The sequence below is a fragment of the Pelobates fuscus genome, chromosome 1, assembly GCF_036172605.1.
Source record: "Pelobates fuscus isolate aPelFus1 chromosome 1, aPelFus1.pri, whole genome shotgun sequence".
NCBI classification, from domain to species: Eukaryota; Metazoa; Chordata; class Amphibia; order Anura; family Pelobatidae; genus Pelobates; species Pelobates fuscus.
Window position 1 is genome coordinate 439955322 of NC_086317.1, and position 22386 is coordinate 439977707.

Below are 22386 nucleotides of genomic sequence, written 5' to 3' on the forward strand. Positions count from 1 at the left end.
AGAGGGACAGAGGATTCTGGCCCAAAATGGGACTGTCCCTTCTAAATATGGAAAGATAGTAGGTATGCACAATATATCACTTGGATACAAATGGACTATAAAAAAACAGCACTCATATTGGTGTGTGGGCACTTGATTTTTCTAGGGGATGACCAACCAGAAGCCTGTTAATTTTACTGTTAAATGTTTAGATTTAAAATAGATAGTTTGGCAGCCACAGAGATAGGGTATAGATTAATGATCGGGGACCCACAGTGATGAAATGGGTGGCATGTGTCATGTAACCTTACTTTATAAAAGCATTTGCTAATTTTTCTTTAAGGGTGCAACACCTAGTGAATGAGGTAATGTCAGATACCCAATTTAATCAAGACATCTGGAAGAGAATTATTTTAGCATCTGAAATCAATTAATGGTATTGATGTGACAGTGCATCAAATCTAGTCTAAATCTGCATGTTATAGCAAGTAATGCCACCAACTAATGGAATCCAATGTCATTGATTATAATTGTCTGTGTCTTTTATTGCTGGGTGTTCTTTCTCTGTTTCTTTGTTTATACCTGCAAAGATGCTCCCGTTGTGCTGAACGCTCCGGGAGGAAGTCTCGCACCTAGGCAGACTATCTCCATTATAGATTCATATTGTGTTCATACAGCACAGACCTTGCCCTCGCCAAACAGTCATACTTTTCCTCTCTCATTAGTTCATGCACCCTCAATCCCAGGCGTCTCATTGACACCTTTTTACTCTATTCTTCGCCCTGCTGTGGCTACCCGCCAAACTAACCTTACAGCTGATAGCTTTGCATGCTACTTTACCGACAAGATTGAACAGCTGAGGAAAGATTTCTCCCCACCTTGCCGTTCTCTTTCTCAACCACATGTAGGTCATGCCTTTCTTACCCTTCAGACTTTCTCCCCGGCTACTGAACAAGAGGTGGCTGCGCTTCTCCTTTCGTTGTCCCTGCTGACCTTAAATGTGCCACTGCAGTACCTATTCTGAATAAACATCTCTCGACCCGTCCTCCCCCTCCATCGTCCCATATCCCTGCTCCATTTTTCCTCAAAGCTTCTGGAAAGACTTGTCTTTACCTGTATATCTCACTTCCTCAATTCCAACTCTCTCCTTGACCCTCTTCAATCTGGCTTCCGCCCTCTCCACTCTACTGAGACTGCTCTTATCAAAGTTACTAACGACCTAATCGCAGCTAAATCCGAAGGCCACTACTCTATACTAATTCTTCTTGACTTCTCTGCTGCCTTTGACACCGTTGATCATGCTCTCCTTCTTCAAACTCTTCAATCACTCGGTCTCTGTGACTCTGTCCTCTCGTCCTCCTCTTATCTCTCCCAACGCTCATTCAGTGTCTCTTTTTCTAATGATACCTCCTCCCCTCGTCCTGTCTCGGTTGGAGTCCCCCAAGGCTCTGTCCTTGGTCCCCTTCTATTTTCTCTTTATACTGCCTCTCTTGGCAAACGTATTACCTCATTTGGAATCCACTACCACCTGTACGCTGAAAACATCCAGATATCTCTCTCTTCCCCAGACCTCTCCCGTGCCGTCCTGCAACGTGTCACTGATTGCCTTTCTTTCATCTCTGACTGGATGTCCCTTCCGCTTTCTGAAACTCAATCTCTCCAAAACTGAGCTCCTTGTCTTTCCTCCGCCTGATACTGATCCCCCTCTTTCGCTCTCCCTTCAAGTTAGTGGTATCCACATAAGTCTATCCTTGCAAGTGCGCTGTCTTGGCGTCATACTGGATTCTGGCCTCACCTTAGAGCCTCACATCCAGTATGTTGCCAAATCCTGTAGATTCCATCTTAAAAACATAGCCAGCATCTGCCCCTTTCTTACGCAAGATGCTACCAAAGATCTTGTCCATGCTCTAGTAATTTCCCGCATGGATTATTGTAACCCTCCCCTAATAGGTCTTCCCAAAAACTGTATTGCCCCGCTACAGTCTGTAATGAATGCTGCCACCAGACTGATTTTCCTCTCTAGTCGGTCCTCTCACACCTCACCCCTCTGTCAGTCCTTACATTGGCTTCCTGTATCCTATAGGAGTCAATTCAAAGTGCTAACCCATAACTATAAAGTACTGAACAAGTCTAGCCCCTCTTATATCTCTTCACAGATCCATAGGTATGCCTCTTCTCGGTCTCTCCGCTCTGACCTTCTCCTGTCCGCTGCTCGCACCCGTACGGCCAACTCACGCTTGCAGGACTTCTCAAGGTCGGCTCCCTTCCTATTAGGGAATAATAGCCTGCCTACTGCCATCAGACTCTCCCCTGGTCTTCAATCTTTCAAGAAGTTCCTTAAAACCCATCTCTTTAGGAACGCTTATGGCCTCCCAGAGTAACCTCTACCTCACATTTGCTATTTCCTGTCCTAATGTGTTTTATCCCTAACTTCCTATAGACTGTAAGCTCGTTTGAGCAGGGACCTCTTTAACCTATCGTTCTTGTGAGTTTTCTTGTAATTGTCCTATTTATAGTTAAATCCCCCCTCTCATAATATTGTAAAGAGCTACAGAATATGTTGCCGCTATATATATATTATTATATAATAATAATATCTAACATTAGCTTTCACTGTACTATAGTACGTGATTTCAACTTTCTATTTTTATTTTTATTTTACTCAGTCTCACTTGTACATTAAAGGGACACTATAGTCACCACAACAACTTTAGCTTAATAAAGCAGTTTTTGTGTATAGATCAGGCCTCTGCAGTCTCACTGCTCAATTCTCTGCCATTTAGGAGTTAAATAATTTTTGTTTCTGTTGATGCAGCCCTAGCTACACCTCCCCTGGTTGTGACTTACGCAGCCTGCATGGAAACAAAATGGTTTCATATTTAATCAGATGTTATCTCCTGCTCTGTAAATTGAACTTTGATTACATACAGGAGGCTCCTGCAGGGTCCAACAAACTATTAACAGAGCAGGAGATAGGAAATTCTAAATTAAACAGACTTGCAATAAAGGGAGTGTAAACATCAGATGACTCTTTACAGGAAGTGTGTAGGAAGGCTGTGTATGTCACATGCAGGGAGGGTTGACTGCATAAACAAAGTGATTCAACTACTAAATGACAGACAATTGAGCAGTGAGACTGCAGGGGCATGTTCTATACACCAAAACTGCTTCAATAAGCTAACGTTGTTTGGGTGACTATAGTGTCCCTTTAACTGAGGACTTGTCTAGAAATGACCATTGAATTGGAAATGACAGCTGCACTTTTAGAACTTTGCTCTAGAATTACTGTTTATGTACAACACCATTGTATAAGAACAGTAGGATTTTACATATTTGCATCAGGAGTGCCCAAAAAGTAAAATTATATGTTGTAGACCTGCAACTCCTGTAATACGGTGCCTGCCTGTAGTTCTATCTAGACCATATGGTGAGCCAGTGGTGTCTCCAGGATTCATACTTGGGTGGGCACATAAGGGGCCAGGGACAAAAGTAGGGGGGCAGTTATTAAAAGTGTGTATATATGTATATATATATATTTAACATCACTGCAAATTTGTGATTTCTGTGGGAAAAGCAAGTTTAACATTGTATTAATTATATATATATATATATATATATATATATAAATATATATATATATATATATATATATATATATATATATATATATATATAAATATATAGCTAAACACAAATACACACACCAGTCAAGACATACGACTTGCTTTTCCCACAGAAATCTCACTTTAACAGTGCTCTCACTACTTCAAGGGATTCTGGGTAAGTGTATGCAAATTAGATCTACAAAGAACCACATTTTTGCCCCATAATTCCACTTTAAACATGGATTCCTTGGAGTATGTGATTGCTGTATACAACAGCTTTGAAACACAACTCAGGAAGAAGAGCAAAGCCAGTAAACCACTCATGGACATCTCTGCGGTAAATACTATATATATATCTCTATATATATCTATATATGTATATATATCTATATGTACACGTTTTATAACTGTGTGTGTATATATATATATATATATATATATATATACGTGTGTGTATATATATATATATATATATATATACACACACACACAGGGCTCGACAAATTCCAGGCGTCAGGTCGCCATGGCGACTAGACATTTCACCCTGGCGCCTGGCATTTGTCAGCCCTTTGCTAAGCTGCGCAGGAAACATTAAAGCCGTCCGCCACGGAGATCATGAAGGCGGCGCGTGAGGGAGCAGTAACCTTCCTGCAGTTCCTCTCTGCTCCCTTGCGCGCTGTTTAGTGACATGATGTCACTAATGATTTGGTGTGTTATGGGGTGGAGCATGTATGTATGTATGTGTGTGTGTGGGGGTAAAGGTATGTGGGGAAGAAGTGTGTGTGTAGGTGAAGAGATGATGTGTGTGAGGGGTGCACTGTGTGTGTATGCAAAGGTGTACTCTGTGTTGGTAGGAGTGTACTGTATGTGGGGGGTTCACTGTCTGTGAGGTTGTACTGTGTTCAGGGGGTGTAGAGAATGAGATAGGGAAGAACTTTACAATTTTTACTTTAATAATTGTTTACAAAAAAAAAAAAAAAAGAATATTCCCCTTTCCCTCATCTTACTTTGCAGGGAGGGGGTGTCACAATCAGATCCGTGGTGGTTGAGAAGGCTGCCTATCCATCGGGTACAGAGGAGGTCACGAGATGAGTTATCTCTCTTGGAGCTCTAGAACTTACACAGACTGACCCAGACAAACCCACAGACTGACCCACATACATACACAGACAGATCCATACAGGCACACAGACTGCTCCCTTACACAGACTGACCCATACATACACAGACTGACCCCCACACACAGATTGACCTATACACACACACAAACTGACTCACCCACACAGACCAACCCCCCCCCACACACAGACTGAACCATACAAAGCAAGACTGACCCATACAAACCAACAGACTGAACCCCCCACCCCCACACTGAACCCCCCAACCCCACACTGAACCCCCCAACCCCACACACAGACTGACCCCCCCACACACAGACTGACCAATACACACACACACACACACATACAGACTGACCCTCCTCCCCACACAGAGACTGAACCACACACACACACACACACACACACACAGACTGAACCACACACACACACAAACCTTCCCCCCCCACCCCACACACACACACTCAGACTGAACCACACACACTGACTCACACTTACCAGCAGCTGCCTGGATGCCTCTGTGCAGAGCTGAGCTTCCTCTCCCTGTCTCTCCCCTGCTCTGCTCTCTGTGACCCAGGTGGAAGTCCTCCCAGCACAGTACCCCCTCTGGCCGCTTGTGGGAAAAGGGTGGAACACAGTTCCACAGTGACAGCACTGCTGCAGCTTGTGAAGGGAGACGCAGTCCCCTCAACTCCAATTTCAATTGGGGGAGAGGGGCACAAGGAGGGGCACTGCATGATGGAGGGGGGAGGGGGCATGGCCCCCTCTTCCCTCCCCCCCAGTAACGCCACTGTGGGCATCTATTCCTTGGCCACCTTTTTGTTACATATAGCTTGTATAGCATACATGGTCACACATTCTATGGGTAATGCTGGCCATCCATACTTGTTTATTAAGGGTTACTGATTAGAGGTCATAGCAAAATGAAAATAAACAAGAGGTAAATAATATAAGCAATTGTAAGTTGTGAGACAGAATATGAAGGCAGTGGTATAGCAGACTGCAGTTTAACAGTTTGAATAGCAACTTTGATGATGCTTCGATGCAGAGATACAGGACACACAGTAAGCAGATTCAGGTTTATAAGGCCCCTAGGGAAGGACGTTTAGTCATAGAATGCTACTCAGCTCCTGTTAATCTGCAACAACCGCATAATCTACCAGCACAGTTACACCCAGCGGGAAGGCATGCAATCCCCATCTATGTATAAAGCCGTTATTTTTGGTTTGCCAATTTAACATCTTCAGACTAAGAAATGCATTGTCTAAGTGTGGAAGCAATGCCCAGGATTTTGGTTTGCTTCGTGGTTAATACCTGTAAGGTGATGGTCTATAGTTATCTGTATAAATATATAAATTGTCCTCAAAATAATTCCTCTGAAAATCAGGTTTATTATCAAAATTTACAGACTTCCAGCTGTTTGCAATGAACAAATCAAACAAAAGCAATTGAAATAGCTCAACACAACAAATGATTAAAGTGGTTTCCCCACATTCAACTTATAATGACTTCCCCAGTCTCAAAATTATTTAACACCTTCATGGCAAGCATCTTTAGTACTTAGTAGGGCGCCATTTTGCTGTTATGACCTGCTGCAAATGAGATGCATAGCCAGACACTAGGTTCTGGCAGTGTTCTTGAAGAATCTTAGCCCATTGCTCATGGCCTCAGGTTCAGTAATATTCTTGGGTTTGCATGCTGCAACCACCTTCTTCAGATTTTCTATGGGGTTTTAAGTCAGGTGACTGATAGGCCACTGTAGAATTTACCAGGACTTCTTCTGCAACCAAGCCTTGGTGGAATTTTAGGTATTTCAGGAACATTGTCTTGTTGGAAGGTCCAATGATCCCCAAGTTTCAGGTGTCTCAAAGACGGCATGAAGTTTTATCCTAGGATTTCCTGATACTTCAATTAATCCATCTGCAGTGCCAGAGGATGCAAAGCAACCCTAGAGCATCATTGAGCCACCACCATGCTTAATTGTAGGCAGAATGTTCTTTTTAGCATATGCTTCATTCTTCTTCCTCCTGACATACCGCTGATCCATTGGGCCGAAAAGTTCCAATTTTGTTTAATTGCTCCACAGAACAGGATCCCAAAACTTCTGTGGCTTAATTAAATGATTTAGAGCATATTGTAGTTGAGTTTTCATGTGCTTTTGGGTCAGTAGTGGAGTACATCTTTCTCAAGTTCTGGCACGGAAACTTTTCGCGTTTAGTACGCACCTTACTGTGCTCAGTGAAACCTCAGTGCCTGTTGCCACCAAGTCTTGCTGCAGATCTTTTGCAGTCACTCCAGGGTTTTTCACAACCTGCCTTCTCAGAAATCTGGTTGCAACCATTGGTAGCTTCCTTTTTCTGCTAGTGTTATCACTGTTCCTTCAACTTTGAACTTGCAAACTATGCCCCCTACAGTGTCTCTAGAAACATTTAGTGCCTTCACCATCTTTTTGTATCCTGTAAACATGGAAAGAAGACGTGATAAACACTCTAATATAAACACTTTTGAACACACACATATTTAATTCTATTTATTTGCCTACTAACGGCTGTCAACATTGACGGTTGACCTCCTTTTGATTGGCCAACATTCTTTACAAGTTATCAATAGAATATGAAATAACAGACAGGTGTATTGATAGTATAGAGTTGCCTGATACAGTGTTTCCACAGAGAAAGAGGCTATAATTTCCTAGTTAAGGAGCACCAACACAACATACGTGCATTTAAAAGTCTACTACTGGCATACTCTGGGCATTAACCCAACTTGCATTTGATAGGCGTGGACCTCATATTCATGTAAAACAAATAGTTTTGCTACTTTTTGCAGTATAAGCCCCACCCTTAGCCACTCATCCCCTTTTTAAAAATGTCTTATTGATTGGAAGGTAGCTCAGCTAATGAGACATATGTGTGAGCAGAGATGCTAAATCTACTCTACCCAATAGCCAATCACCACCCTCTTGTTTTCTGTCTAGTATTTTAAAGACATGCTAAAGGGAAAATATAATTCGAGGACAGTGATTGGCTGTGGGGTAGTCATGTCAGATACTCATCTCACACAAATCCCCCACTGTATGAGCCTAGTATATACTTAAAGTTTGTGACAAGCAATGTTGTGGCTACGGTGACTGCCTTTTTCCAGCCGAACAGCCAAAACGTATTTTTTAAAATCATTTTAAGCAAAAGTAAAGAGACATTAAAGGACCACTATAGTGCCAGGAAAACATACTCGTTTTCCTTGTACTATAGTGCCCTGAGGGTGCCCCCACCCTCAGGGTCCCCCCTCCCGCCGGGCTCTGGAGAGAGGAAGGGGTTAAAATCTTACCTTTCTCCAGCGCCGGGCGGGGAGCTTTCCTCCTCCTCTCCTCCTTCCTAGCAACGTCATCGGCTGAATGCGCATGCGCGGTAGGAGCCGCGCGCGCATTCAGCCGGTCTCATAGGAAAGCATTATCAATGCATTCCTATGGACGCTGGCGTCTTCTTACTGTGATTTTCACAGTGAGAAGCACGCAAGCGCCTCTAGCGGCTGTCAATGAGACAGCCACTAGAGGTTCTAGAGGCTGGATTAACCCTCAGTGTAAACATAGCAGTTTCTCTGAAACTGCTATGTTTATAAAAAAAAAAGGGTTAACCCTAGCTGGACCAGACACCCAGACCACTTGATTAAGCTGAAGTGGGCTGGGTGCCTATAGTGGTCCTTTAATGTAGAGAAATCTACTTCATGTATATGGTACTAAATCCTATCAAATTCAAGTTGTGTTGGTTCCCAGAGTGGCTGTAGCATTGTTTCTTGTTTAGTTTCCTAATAAAGAGTAAATCATTTCTTAAAATTAACGTGTTGTTTTGACAACATTGTGCTGTTTTAATTTATGTAGTAACAAAATCTCACTAGTGTTTAAGGTTCAACTCCCAAACGGGATGTCTTGGCATGAAAGATAATGTTACAAGTTTTGGCAATGTGCCACAACTGTGTGCACTCTTGTTGCGGTCCTTTAGTGACTCCCGATTTGAAGCAGGTGTCCCAGCTTATAGAGGTCAGTTTGAGGAGACACAGAACTTGAAATTGGGTCATTAGAATAAACATTACAGATAACATGAGCTATGGTCATTTAATTTAACTTAATCTTTGTCTGTAAGCCAGCTGTCTTTTTTTTTTTTGGTCATTATAAAGAGTCTCATATTTTTCTAGTTTCAAGCATTTTAACTTGCAGTGAATCACCTTGGCTTATGTCATTGGGTCAATCTCTTCCAGTGTTTCTAAATCCCTTGGTTGCACTTACCGGGATATTAATGTCTCAAAGCTAAAACCGTTTTTTATGATGTTTAACTTTGTGGTTTATTTTGTAACACTGACATCATTTTGTTCCACGCACTAAGTGATATTAAAATCTTCTGCAGATAAAAAAAAAAAAACAGGTCTGAGATATCCAACTAGAATTCTAACAAAGCGTTCTTATACAACACAGGTAATGCAGTGACAAAAGATCTCCACAACTACAATCAAAGAAGTCATGCTTTTTTAAGAAAATACAGACTTATAATTGATTCTGACCTTCTAGGGCAAGGGCTGTGCGGTATCCTTACCATGATACTTTGCATACAGCTCACTTGCTACATTATAGGTCCCATGATGCTTCGCAATGTTTAAAGGAACACTATAGTCACCTAAATTACTTTAGCTAAATAAAGTAGTTTTAGTGTATAGATCATTCCCCTGCAATTTCACTTCTCAATTCTCTGCCATTTAGGAGTTAAATAACGTTGTTTCTGTTTATGCAGCCCTAGCCACACCTCCCCTGGCTATGATTGACAGAGCCTGCATGAAAAAAACAAACTGGTTTCAGTTTCAAACAGATAAATAATTGTATCTCAATCTCTAAATTGAACTTTAATCACATACAGGAGGCTCTTGCAGGGTCTAGCAAGCTATTAACATTGCAGGGGATAAGAAAATCTTAAAGGACCACTCTAGGCACCCAGACCACTTCAGCTTAATGAAGTGGTCTGGGTGCCAGGTACCTCTAGGATTAACCCTTTTTTTTTTATAAACATAGCAGTTTCAGAGAAACTGCTATGTTTATAATGAGGGTTAATCCAGCCTCCAAATCCTCTAGTGGCTGTCTCATTGACAGCCGCTAGAGGCGCTTGCGTGCTTCTCACTGTGAAAATCACAGTGAGAGCACGCAAGCGTCCATAGGAAAGCATTGTAAATGCTTTCCTATGCGACCGGCTGAATGCGAGCGCGGCTCCTGCCGCGCATGCGCATTCAGCCGATGACGTCGCGATCAAGATGGAGAGGAGGAGGAAAGCTCCCCGCCCGGCGCTGGAAAAAGAGGTAAGTTTAACCCCTTCCTCTCTCCAGAGCCCGGCGGGAGGGGGTCCCTGAGGGTGGGGGCACCCTCAGGGTACTCTAGTGCCAGGAAAACGAGTATGTTTTCCTGGCACTAGAGTGGTCCTTTAATTAAACAGAACTTGCAATAAAGAAAGCCTAAATAGAGCTCTCTTTACAGGAAGTGTTTATGGAAGGCTGAGCAAGTCACATGCAGGGAGTTGTGACTAGGGTTCATAAACAAAGGGATTTAACTCCTAAATGGCAGAGGATTGAGCAGTGAGGCTGCAGGGGCATGTTCTATACACCAAAACTGCTTCATTAAGCTAAAGTTGTTCAGGTGACTATAGTGTCCCTTTAAAGTGGCAGGAGACACTGGGCAGGGAGGGGGGACATGCAAAGGTGAGTTTTACCTACCTGAACCTGTTCCTCGTGGACGCTGCCATCCTCTTCTGGTGAGTCCTCTTTTGCTCCTGGTGCTTCAACTGCAAGTAACCAACATCACTACTGTACTCTCGCACATGCGCAATAGTAGAGCAATGAGGTCTATGGAGAGGCTTGTGAGACCATAGGATCCTCCATAGATATAACTAATTCATTGCAGCAGTCACTGGTGATGGCTGTGGGACTAAAACTTCTTAAAGGCGGTAGCTCCGCCAAGTGTCAAGAGGTCTTTACGAAATCCAATTTTTTCCAGGTGGTTGACAGTGCCGCTTTAAGAATACGGCCACTGAGCCAATAGGGCAGTGGGATTAGTTTCAAAACTTATTTTCTGTTTCCAGAGGTAAAGTAAGATGGTGTGATTGAATTAAATAGTAGACTCTGAGATAAATTTCAGTCCTCACTACAATTTTTCCAAATTTGGGCCAATTGGGGGTTTCTCAAACTCTGTGCCGAAATTTATCCGGATCACAATCCACCCGAAGCGTGCAATGCTGAAAACACCTCAGTTTGGGTCGTGATTCTGAGTTCTGGAAAAAAAAACAGATGATTGATGGCCAGGGGACACTAAATTTGATTGTATTCACAGATTATTTGTGAAGTGAGCAATAGAGGAAAAAAGGACAAGCAGTAAAAAAAGTAAATAAAATCCTATATTTAATACATATATAATATATAAATGTAGATTTCTTTTTTTCTAATCCTCCTGTTTTTCCCTCTTTTCCCTCCTTTTCTCACTTGGTCCGTGAACCAAATGTAGGGAAAATGCTCCTACCTGTGTACTGCAAAATATACCCATATTAATATATATATATTGTGGCATGCTGATAATTCAATTTATGAATCTGAATCTTGCTTACGAAATTATGCCAGGCCAAACCAACATTTGGATGAAATTTGAGTTTCCTGAAATTTTTTTAAATTTTTTGAAAAAAAATGGGAAGACACTAAGAGAAGATACTAAGACACTAATTTCTGAAAAAATATATTCTAATATTAATAATATTTGACTTGAAAAATGTGTGGAACAAATTTATTATCCACTACCACTGGGTAGCAGAGACATTGGGGAAATGTATAAAGTGTAATTCTAGGGGAAAATATCTAAATGTATAGATATCACCATGGAAACATGGAATCTTAATGTGGGAAATTTGAAAGCATGGACCAGCTATAAAGATGTAGAATATGAAATTTCTTAGAATATCAATTTGCTGCCTCTTCAGGGCACCTATTACAAGGAAGCAGGATGTACATATTTCTTGTTTCCAAAAGAATGATCCACACACGCTTTAAATTACATGATTGTTTGATTGTACGTGTTAGTGAAAAGGACATGGGAAAAGGAAGGGAGCATATGTTTGCACTAGGTCCCAAAGATTCCTACCAGCACCTCTGATACTAAGAATGTAAAGTGTATTAATATTTACCGTAACTGGACAAATAGGTGCACTCAAAGGCTTAAAGGTTGAATTGGCTATTCTTGTTTTAGGATATACAGATATAGCCTGTCTCAATGTCATTTTACTATTTCTGTTCTGTGAACTTGGTCATGTCATGCAAGTCTATTTATTTCAACTGCCAGAGGAAAGATAATGTATTGTCTGTAAACCTCATAGATAGTACAGTATTTTCGTTTGACTTTATGATATTTTTGAAAGATGAACTCTGATTTTGTTTTGGGAAAAAAGACCATGTATAGCCAATTTAACAGGCTTTCCACATGAGCCCCATGCCCCCATCATCAGTGACATTGGACATTGCACTGTAGTCAAGCTCATATTTTATCTCTATAGGATCACAGGAAGCTGCTGTAGTGGTTATTGTGTCAGGTTGCCCTAGTGTCAATGCACCCATAATCAGAATTTTACCCCAGAGAGAGTTAGCTCCGTTAGCAAATTGCACAAATTGCCAGTAATGGAGCTTGAGATTGAACTTAATAATAGAAATTAAAATTAAAAGCCTTTATTAATCCCTCTTGAGGGAAAGAAACGAACACCACAAAAAAATTATAATAAATAAGTAAATAGACAATGTGAAGTATATGTACAGTGATAAATGTGTAAGTCGTCTAGTCCCACCTAGGATACTGGTATGTGTAGTCCTAGGAGACTACCGTAGTAAAGTAAATACTGACCGGTCCCTAAAACAAGGCTCCGTTACAGACCGTGAGCCGAGTATGCAGTGAATGTATGTGGCCATTCACTATTCTGAACAGCTGAAAAAAGCTGTTCTATAGCAGCTCATAGGCGGATAAAAATCCCCCCGGTCTAATTCTACGAGGTGTGGCTGGACAAAGCCTGTTACAAAAGTTAAAATAGGAACAAAAATGTAACAAAAAATATAATGGTATCAACCCAGGAACGATACAAACTAGGCTGGTAATTATCAGTTGCAGAGGGTGTATAGGGAAATAGAGGGGGTAGCGTACGCCCAACTTAGTAGTCAAGTGGGTAAGTAACACTGACTCCCCGGTTCATAATATTCCCGATGACCTTCCAATAGCACCCTGGACTGTCATACACGCCAAATAGGCTAATACCCTGGTTAGTTAGTTGCAGAGGGTGCACAGGAATGTATGGGGGCAGTGTACGCCAAATTTAATAAAAAAGTTGGTAAGTAATCCTGCCTCCCCAATTAATAATATTCCGAATGGCCTTCCCAGAGCAACCTGGGCTCCCAGAGAGTAAAGAACGGAGAGTGAACGGCAGGTGAAAATATAAGTATCTCGAAATTATAAGCCTAGACCTCTCTTAGTATCCTCATTTTCTGGAGCCCCAGTGGCTCTTGACAAAGGCGCATGCTGCGCCGAAACGCGCGTTGAGCGTTAACCGACAAACCTTGTCCTACTTAGGATAACTATTTAGCTTACGAGCGTCATTTTCAGTATGTCCTAGTTAGGAAAGTATTTAACTTATGAGCAATTCTCTTTGGTCCTACCTAGGATAGCCAGCCAGCTTTGTGTTTTATCGAGGAAAGTTCTGAGCACTTAGCGTTATGTCTTACTTAAGCAAACCATTTAACGTAAGAGCAGTTCTTCTTTGTCCTATTTAGGATAGATAGTCAGCTGCATGTTCTATCCAAGTAAGTCCTGAGCATTTAACTTTCTAGCGTAATTAACTATACCGCTTTATTCAGGATAGCTAATCAACTCACGAGTACTATCTACAATGTGTCCTATTTCAGGATAGCAAGTTTGTTTATTTAAAAGCATTCTTCAACAAGTTTACCGTATTTTGGTTAATTACTTAAGTTTCTAACTGCTGTCTTATCTAAGAAAAATACTCTCTACGTAGCACGTCCCGTTCACACGGTGCCGCTGCCACTTAGTTTCAATCCAGGTTTAATCTAAGGGCTACTCTATACTTAGATACCTTGCTGTCTCACGGCTTATATGCCGTACATACAACCCTGTCGTATTAACCCTCAGCTCCCCTGGTAATCACTTACACTCATTTGTTTTGGGGATACCTGGGACGTGTACCCTGGACATCTAACCCACGAAGGGTGTTCGTGTGTATATTTCAGTGGGAGCTGGGAGGATTTAAATACCACTGGGGCTCCAGAAAATGAGGATACTAAGAGAGGTCTAGGCTTATAATTTCGAGATACTTATATTTTCACCTGCCGTTCACTCTCCGTTCTTTACTCTCTGGGAGCCCAGGTTGCTCTGGGAAGGCCATTCGGAATATTATTAATTGGGGAGGCAGGATTACTTACCAACTTTTTTATTAAATTTGGCGTACACTGCCCCCATACATTCCTGTGCACCCTCTGCAACTAACTAACCAGGGTATTAGCCTATTTGGCGTGTATGACAGTCCAGGGTGCTATTGGAAGGTCATCGGGAATATTATGAACCGGGGAGTCAGTGTTACTTACCCACTTGACTACTAAGTTGGGCGTACGCTACCCCCTCTATTTCCCTATACACCCTCTGCAACTGATAATTACCAGCCTAGTTTGTATCGTTCCTGGGTTGATACCATTATATTTTTTGTTACATTTTTGTTCCTATTTTAACTTTTGTAACAGGCTTTGTCCAGCCACACCTCGTAGAATTAGACCGGGGGGATTTTTATCCGCCTATGAGCTGCTATAGAACAGCTTTTTTCAGCTGTTCAGAATAGTGAATGGCCACATACATTCACTGCATACTCGGCTCACGGTCTGTAACGGAGCCTTGTTTTAGGGACCGGTCAGTATTTACTTTACTACGGTAGTCTCCTAGGACTACACATACCAGTATCCTAGGTGGGACTAGACGACTTACACATTTATCACTGTACATATACTTCACATTGTCTATTTACTTATTTATTATTATTTTTTTGTGGTGTTCGTTTCTTTCCCTCAAGAGGGATTAATAAAGGCTTTTAATTTTAATTTCTATTATTAAGTTCAATCTCAAGCTCCATTACTGGCAATTTGTGCAATTTGCTAACGGAGCTAACTCTCTCTGGGGTAAAATTCTGATTATGGGTGCATTGATTCTCTTTCACCCATTTCAGTTTTTTCTTATGTTACTGTTGCTTTTGGGTTATGCCCTATTTACCCTTCAACCATTTACAACTCTAGTGGATTGATCAGTTGGTCTCTCCACTATTGTTGCACTTTCTATTGCCCTAGTGTCATACCAGAATAAGCTGTTAAACCATTTATAATTGGTTTGACACTTGCCTGGCTCTGTTGGACACCAACCGCTCTTCTAATCTGCCTTGCTGTGCTAAAGTGGAAGGTCATACTAACTTTGGACAAGAGCCATTGACAGAGATTGTTATCTAGGAGTTCTCAGCCAATAAGTAATGTGAAAAGTTGGTGTGCTGATATGTAAGTGTGAACTTCTGCTTTAACATAGCAAGGCAGACCAGAAAGACCTCAGACTCTTGACAGGGACAGCATTCTTTGGGAATGGTGCCAAGGGGCTTGTGATGTCAGAACAACTACAGTTTCATGAACACCAAAAGGAAGTCAAATGCTTTCACCACCCTCCCCAAAAGTCTATCTAAAAATCTTTGACCCACTTTGGTTCATTGTGGAACGCAGAGATTTAAACTGTGCAAAGCAGATTCCCACCTTCTTCATCATCACCAAAGTAATAGCAGGCTTTTTACCTTGACAGACTTTGCAACACCCCGTACATACAGTTCATAACACGTGTAATGACATTCTGAGAAGAATTGGAATGTTATAGAAGGCCTTTTTCTCATTAGAACCTTGGTATAAAAAGAAAGTTAGGTGATTCTATTATTTTGACCATCATAATACTGTCTCTCTCATGGAAGAGCAATAGAGAGTGTTTAAATAATGAAAATAAAATGATTTTCATGTACTTAGACAATTTAAAAAGGACTTGGGAGCCCTGCTTTGGTATTTAACTTCCTCTCCAATCTAAACATGGTGCTAGTAAGACAATGAATGCTGCTGATAGTGGTCCCACCAAAAATTATCTGTAAAAATTACTTCCTCTTGGTTCTTGCTTTAGCAGTGATCAAAATAAAATAAAATAAAACTAATAAAAATAATTCATGGATGCAAAATTCTCAGTCTTCAGTGAACAGAAAATTAAACAAGACTGTTGGGGCCACATGACCCCCCATATAACTAGAGTGGATGTGCAGTTTGTCCTCTCTTAGTCCTCTAACAGCCGATAATGACTACTAGTCCCCTAGTAATCTTTGGGAACCAATGTTGCATTGTCCAGTTTAAAGTCTTTTAGACCAAGAATCCTGTGATGTTATGGAAAATCAACTGGCTGTGCAACCACAATGCCTACTAAATGGAAACTTTTTTTGTGTACTTTTTGTATTTGGGCGGTAAATCAAAACTAGATAAGGGTGTTAAATCAAAGCATTGCTCCAAGCACAAGTCCACTTCAGTGATTTGAAAACATCATGAAGCTTGGAGTCTGTATGTGCAGCATTTCATTTTGAGAGACCGTTCCAAAAGCTCCAGGGTGTCACATTACCTGGATCTGCTAGGCATTGTGCTGATATACATATTGATGCTGTACATACATCACTCTTGATGCACAGCTTCACTCCTTCATTGATATTGACGTGAGGCCACACTCGTGTCCATAGTGACGACAAGCGTCATTCTGATGCTAATAGTGAAGCAGAATGATTCTCCATAAGCTCTGTTTAAGGCTGGCTCATAACTGAAAGCTGAGCCAATCCGCATTTATCAAAGGAGGTATGTCGTGCATGTTTTGGCATTATTATTGACACAAACAAATTACAGTTCTCTTGGAATTAACAAAAAACCTTCCTGGCTGCTACCTAGTACCCGGTCGTGGATTCTGTATACCCAAAAGTGTACTACACTGTTTTGGCTTTTTTGTTGTTTGACCCCGACTTGTCTGTTTTCCTTGACCTTAGCCTTTGTAGTTTACCTTTCTGTCTGCACGCAGATATTCTGTTTTTCTGTCTCTGGCTCCAGCTCAGCCAGCCTAAGGACCGGTACGCACGTTTGTCCTGGTTCCCCTTAGGTTTGCGTGTTTGGGTTGGGCTATTGCTGACACAGGGTACTCGAGCAGCTTGTAGTGGTTATGATGTTCAGAGTAACCCCTTAAGTTTAAGTTTGGCTTGCTGATGACCAAGTGTATACACAAGGCAGATAATTTACATATAATATCAGGAGAACATGTATGACGCAAGTACCGGTACATTTTAAATCCAAACTAAAGATACATTTATTATCTTTATACATTGTTTAAACTAGCATCTAACTCCCAAACCACAGAAAGAGCAATGCAAAATAAAATAATGTAATGTTCTGATTTTCTAGCTATGCGACAATACAAGGATTGGAGACCTGGCTTCATCAGACCCCACTTTATTCCTAAATCTACAATCAAAAGGGCTCAAAGGAGGAGGTATCTGTTCGTAAACCTTGGATTCAATACTCATATTCTATTATTTGTGGATCTGTCTGCACATTTGTTGATTTCATTTGTTTTGTAGGTAAATTTGGACAGACAACCCCTCCACTTGTTGATTTTCTTAAGGACATATTGAGAAGATACCCAGAGGGAGGACAAATCCTAAAGGTGAAAATCTTTCATAGTTCTCTCTGCCTTTTAAAGGGGTATATATAGACTCAGTCAATTATATGCAGAATTGTACTCATCTTTATTTTTTTAAAATTCATTTTGCATTCAATTTATTCAATTATTTTTCACATTTCTAAATCTGTCAAAAACATTATTCTGTAGAATATTAATTAGCACAAACGTGCGCAAACAAAACACCTACAAGAATAGCCTACAATGTAATTGGAAGTATTTTGTAAATGTATTTGAAACACAGGCCGCATAGTTTTTTTGATAAAAAACTAAATTAGTTTTGTTGTGTTTTTTTTTTGTTTATTATTGTTCAGAAACAACAAATTAATTAAAATCATGAACATATACAAATATATCTTTTATTTTATTTACTTGCAGACATTGTGGTGGGACATGCATGGTAAAACGTATTGGTTTAATTACTTTAAGGATATGCAGTGCATAAGACGGCAAGCAATCAATACAATTGTTAAAATAGCCCATTTTTTATTTTTGTTTTTATTCTTTTTTACAATTCTTTATAGAGTTAAACTTACAAGCTCGCAGAGACATTTTACTGGAGTGTATTCGACAGTAATAAAGTAGAAATGTAACAGTAAATGTTTAGGGTACTGCACTTTTTAAAAAAAAAATATAGTAAATGAGAAGGCAAGTTATAAAAAAAAACCATGAGAAACACAGCTCCAACATAGTAAACAAAGAAAGGGTGTACAATGGTGAAAACCACTGTGTGATCAGGGTCAATTAGGGCATAAGAGCTGAGAGTCCAGACCACAGCATATTTTGTGCTTAGAAAGGTTAACTGCAAGACATGAGATCAAACTCTAGCAATCATATAGTAAAATATATTTTGCTGAATATAAGGAGCATAACCTGCTCAGCCGATGCCCTTAGAGGGAGGATGCTTTTGTGGTACTTGAGTCCATACAAGATGTCCCAGAGGACTTCAGTCACCGCACTCATCCGGACAATGCTTCCTGTGGTCTGAACAGGTCTGGTCCTCATTGCTGTGACTGGTAAGCGTCCTGGGAGAGACATCGATGCTCGCTGACCTTAGAGGTCATACCGTGAGGAGATTCCTCGTACAACACGCCGTTCAGGTAGGTATATGCCAGCTTGAGAGTTAGGTCGCCGGGACCTAGTCACTGGTCGGGGTCTCCACTTGCGTCTCCCGTTCAGCAACAGCACGTGGAGGAAATCCAAATGCAGTCTCTGATGCACCGTGGGGCAGTTGGGACCTGTGAGGAAGTTGAGGAAGCACTCGGCTACTTAGAGTCTCCCAGAATCGCTCCCACAACTGGCCAACCTTTTGGAGAAGCGGATCCACACTGGAGGGCTGCTGTGAGGAGGCCATAGAAGCTGTAGGCTCAAGCACGGCGGCCATCTTAAAAGACAAGCCTCAGCCCCCATAGTCACCTGATACTTTTTGGCACACCAGGGCAGAGGATCAGCCGCATCTCCTGCCTCTAGTATAACAGCAGGCCGCATGATCATTTGTCACAATGAATGGTGAATATGAGTAAATTTGTGTGATTGGGGAGCCTACTGATCTGATATAGGAGAAAATGAGGAATCCAAAAAAATCTCCATTAATAATGTACCACTTACCAGTAACATTAGAAATGGAGAGTGAAAAATTTTACTGCAATCTACCTGTATCTATTGTCTTGTTTGCTCCTGTTTGCTGACCTATGCAGCATGACTGGTCATCTGAGAGATAATTTATCTAGAGAACAAGCTTTAGGGTCAGTTTAGAAATCTTGGACAAGGTAAGTCCATTTTTAGTAAAAAAAAAAAAAAAAGTAGTACTTGTGCAAATCTAAAGAGAGGCGTTAGCACAGGTTTTATAGTGACAGGTATAGCCCTGTTGTCTCTAATGATATTATTATTATTATTATTATTATTGGTATTTATATAGCGCCAGCTTATTCCGCAGCGCTTTACAATAAATATATAAAAATATATTCTTATAATAAAAACACAATAACAACAACAACAACAATACTATTATTCTGGAACGGTACCTGCTTTCTTTGCAAATGCCTGTACTTTGTAACACAGTGCAGTGAGTTATTTTTCAATAAACTATGAGGTACAGTGAAATGACAACAGATTTGCATACCTTTAACTATATAAAAGGCTAATTGAAACTTAAAGGGATCCTATAGTGCCAGGAAAACAAACCCGTTTTCCTAACACTATAGGCTCCTAGAGTGCCCCCATCCCTCGCGGCCCCCCTTCAGCCACTTACCTGAATCCAGCGCCGATGTCCCCCGGCGCTGGGTCAGGCTCCGTCCACACTCCTGCTAAATCCTATGGGAAAAATCTGACACTGGAGGTCCGTGAGGACGTCCAGCGTCAGATAACGGACCAAAGGTCGGTTTGGATTCTGGAAGCCCTCTAGTGGCTGTCTGTTAGACAGCCACAGAGGGCAGAGTTAGAGCTGCAATTTGAGTCACAGCACCCAGACTACTTCAATTAGCTGTGTGCCTACAGTGTCCCTTTAACTAAGTTATTGAGTTTTTCCAATTCTGCTCTTTTTGTCTACATTTTGCCGTTTTGTTTTCCATGTATCATAATTCACATTTCAGTTAAAAAAGCCTTTATTAGCACTTAATATGAGTGTTTAGATAACTAATGGCAAGGCTCTTGATATATCATTGTAATTTAATTTTCCCTGAAAACAAGTATTTTTGTTACATTTTCTGGAGTCATCAAAAATGTTGAATGTTCATGTTATCTTCTCCTGTGTATTTACAATATTTCTTAGGAATTGATTCAGAATGCTGAAGATGCTGGAGCCAGCGAAGTCCGCTTTATGTACGATGAAACAAAATTTGGCACCGAAACGCTTTGGTCAAAAGATATGGCTCAATATCAGGGTATGTATACTACTCAATGTATCCTTAAAAGTAAAAATATAAAATAAGAATTTTATAGTTTTTTTGTTATGTTTTTTTAATTGTAATCTTTTTTTTCATTTATTCTGTAGTGTTTTCATGTGAAATTTTATGTTTGTGCGTAATATGCAGGGTAAATGGGCATTAAACACTATTTGCATTATATGCTCTGGCTGTGTTTAGGCAACCTTGCATATGAGGTGTGTATATATATATATATATATATATATATATTAAAAAAAGCAATTACACCCCAAGCAGTATGGTGCAATTGATTGGTGCATTAGGTACCTTTGTGTACAAGTGTACACAAAATAATGGAAACAAACTATATTTCATATTTTTAGTTTTTCCACTTAGGGCATATGGATTGTTTGGCCCTGTACTTAAAATTTCAGAGACAGAGAGAGATTTTATGAAAGAGGTAACATCTCCTAGTACGTGTGTTTGTTTTACGCAACAGATCTTGCACGTGGTCAATGAGAGACCCTAATGAACAGATACCCAGAGAGATCCACAGCATTAGGACTGATCGAGCATTATGGTAGATGTTTGGCAATAGCTGGTTAGCTCCTCTGTCCTAAAGGGTGCATTGGTGTAGTCACCAAAATGAAATGTCTTCAAAGGGGAAGCATTTGCTCCTTCACACTGACATTTTTGTAGACCATTTCATAAATGAGGCATGAAAATAAATGTCAATGACCGTAATAAAAGAACAAGACATTTCAATCATTAGCAAATTGACTGTATAGTAGTAGGCATATTTTGTAACTATGTTGACCCTTCTGTTTTGCCCTGACTGCTGAGTTTACACTAATGCTGTTCTTTGTCTAGGCTCTGCACTTTATGTCTACAACAATGCAGTTTTCACACCTGAGGACTGGAGTGGGATTCAAGAAATAGCAAGAAGTCGAAAAAAAGATGACCCTCTGAAAGTCGGGCGATTTGGAATCGGGTTTAATTCTGTCTATCACATAACAGGTGAGAGCTGGTTTCATTGTTCTTTCCAAATAGTTTTACAAAATATAGCCAAGACGCCAGAAGGCGACAGAGCTGCTTTAATGTTATATTTTTACAAGTTAATTTCTGATGACTGTTTTTTTTTTTTTTAATAGTTTTACTTTATGTTTTTATTTTATAGGCAGATGTTTTCCATGTGTTATTTGTTTTTACAAAATTCTACCTCTAATTCTATACCAATGTGGATTATATACACGTTAGTGTGAGAGCTGGGAATTAAAAGAGAATAAAGGGCTTACTTCAACCAAAGTGACCACTTCTGCTTTTAGAAGTGGTTATGGTGGTAAAATTATGTATGTGCCGCATTTCTGCACACTCAGAGATATTTGCACTTTTGTACCAGGTGCTAGGTACACATCTAGAACGTGATTCTGTGCACAGCAACAGCCGTCAAGGGGAAGCCTTCATTTTCCCTTTCCTACCTCCCGTCTTCATTTGCGCCCTCACTGCAATCCTGTCTTTTTTTGTTTCTCTCCCTTTTTGTTGCTCATTTTTAAGTAGTTAAGTTGTTGTAGGAAGTATAATGGTCAGAATAGATAACCTAGTCACAATGACAATGAAAGTAGAAGTGGAACTTTGCCACTGCAAATAGTTTGGAGTAGTATACAATGTGTGATATTGTTAAGTCAATTACCCATTTTGTGTAAAGATATTAAAATTATGTGAGTTAAGTCCAATAAAAAGCAATTGAACAAATGGTAGATAATAGGATTAGAACCCTCTTTCAGACCTGACTATGACCAAATCTTTACAATAGCTAATATACATACATGAGCTTGCCAGCTTTCCTATTGGATATGTGAATGCCAGTATATAGACTCCCTGTATCCATTTATTAAACATATATTATATGCATATGTTTAACTGGTAATATGTCACATGACCAGCGGGGTCTGGTGTGCAATTTGATTGTTTATGTCTGGATG

At 40.5% G+C, this 22386-nt stretch overlaps 1 protein-coding gene across 1 annotated transcript in view; it reads left to right on the top strand.

Moving 5' to 3' along the window:
- Positions 1-22386, top strand: part of SACS (sacsin molecular chaperone) — an 89022-nt gene that overhangs the window by 43486 nt on the left and 23150 nt on the right. Inside the window, exons 4-7 of the mRNA XM_063429749.1 lie at positions 17264-17351; positions 17440-17525; positions 20311-20422; positions 21275-21421. Of these exons, the coding sequence (XP_063285819.1) occupies positions 17264-17351; positions 17440-17525; positions 20311-20422; positions 21275-21421 (433 nt within the window). The remainder of the gene's footprint in view (positions 1-17263; positions 17352-17439; positions 17526-20310; positions 20423-21274; positions 21422-22386) is intronic.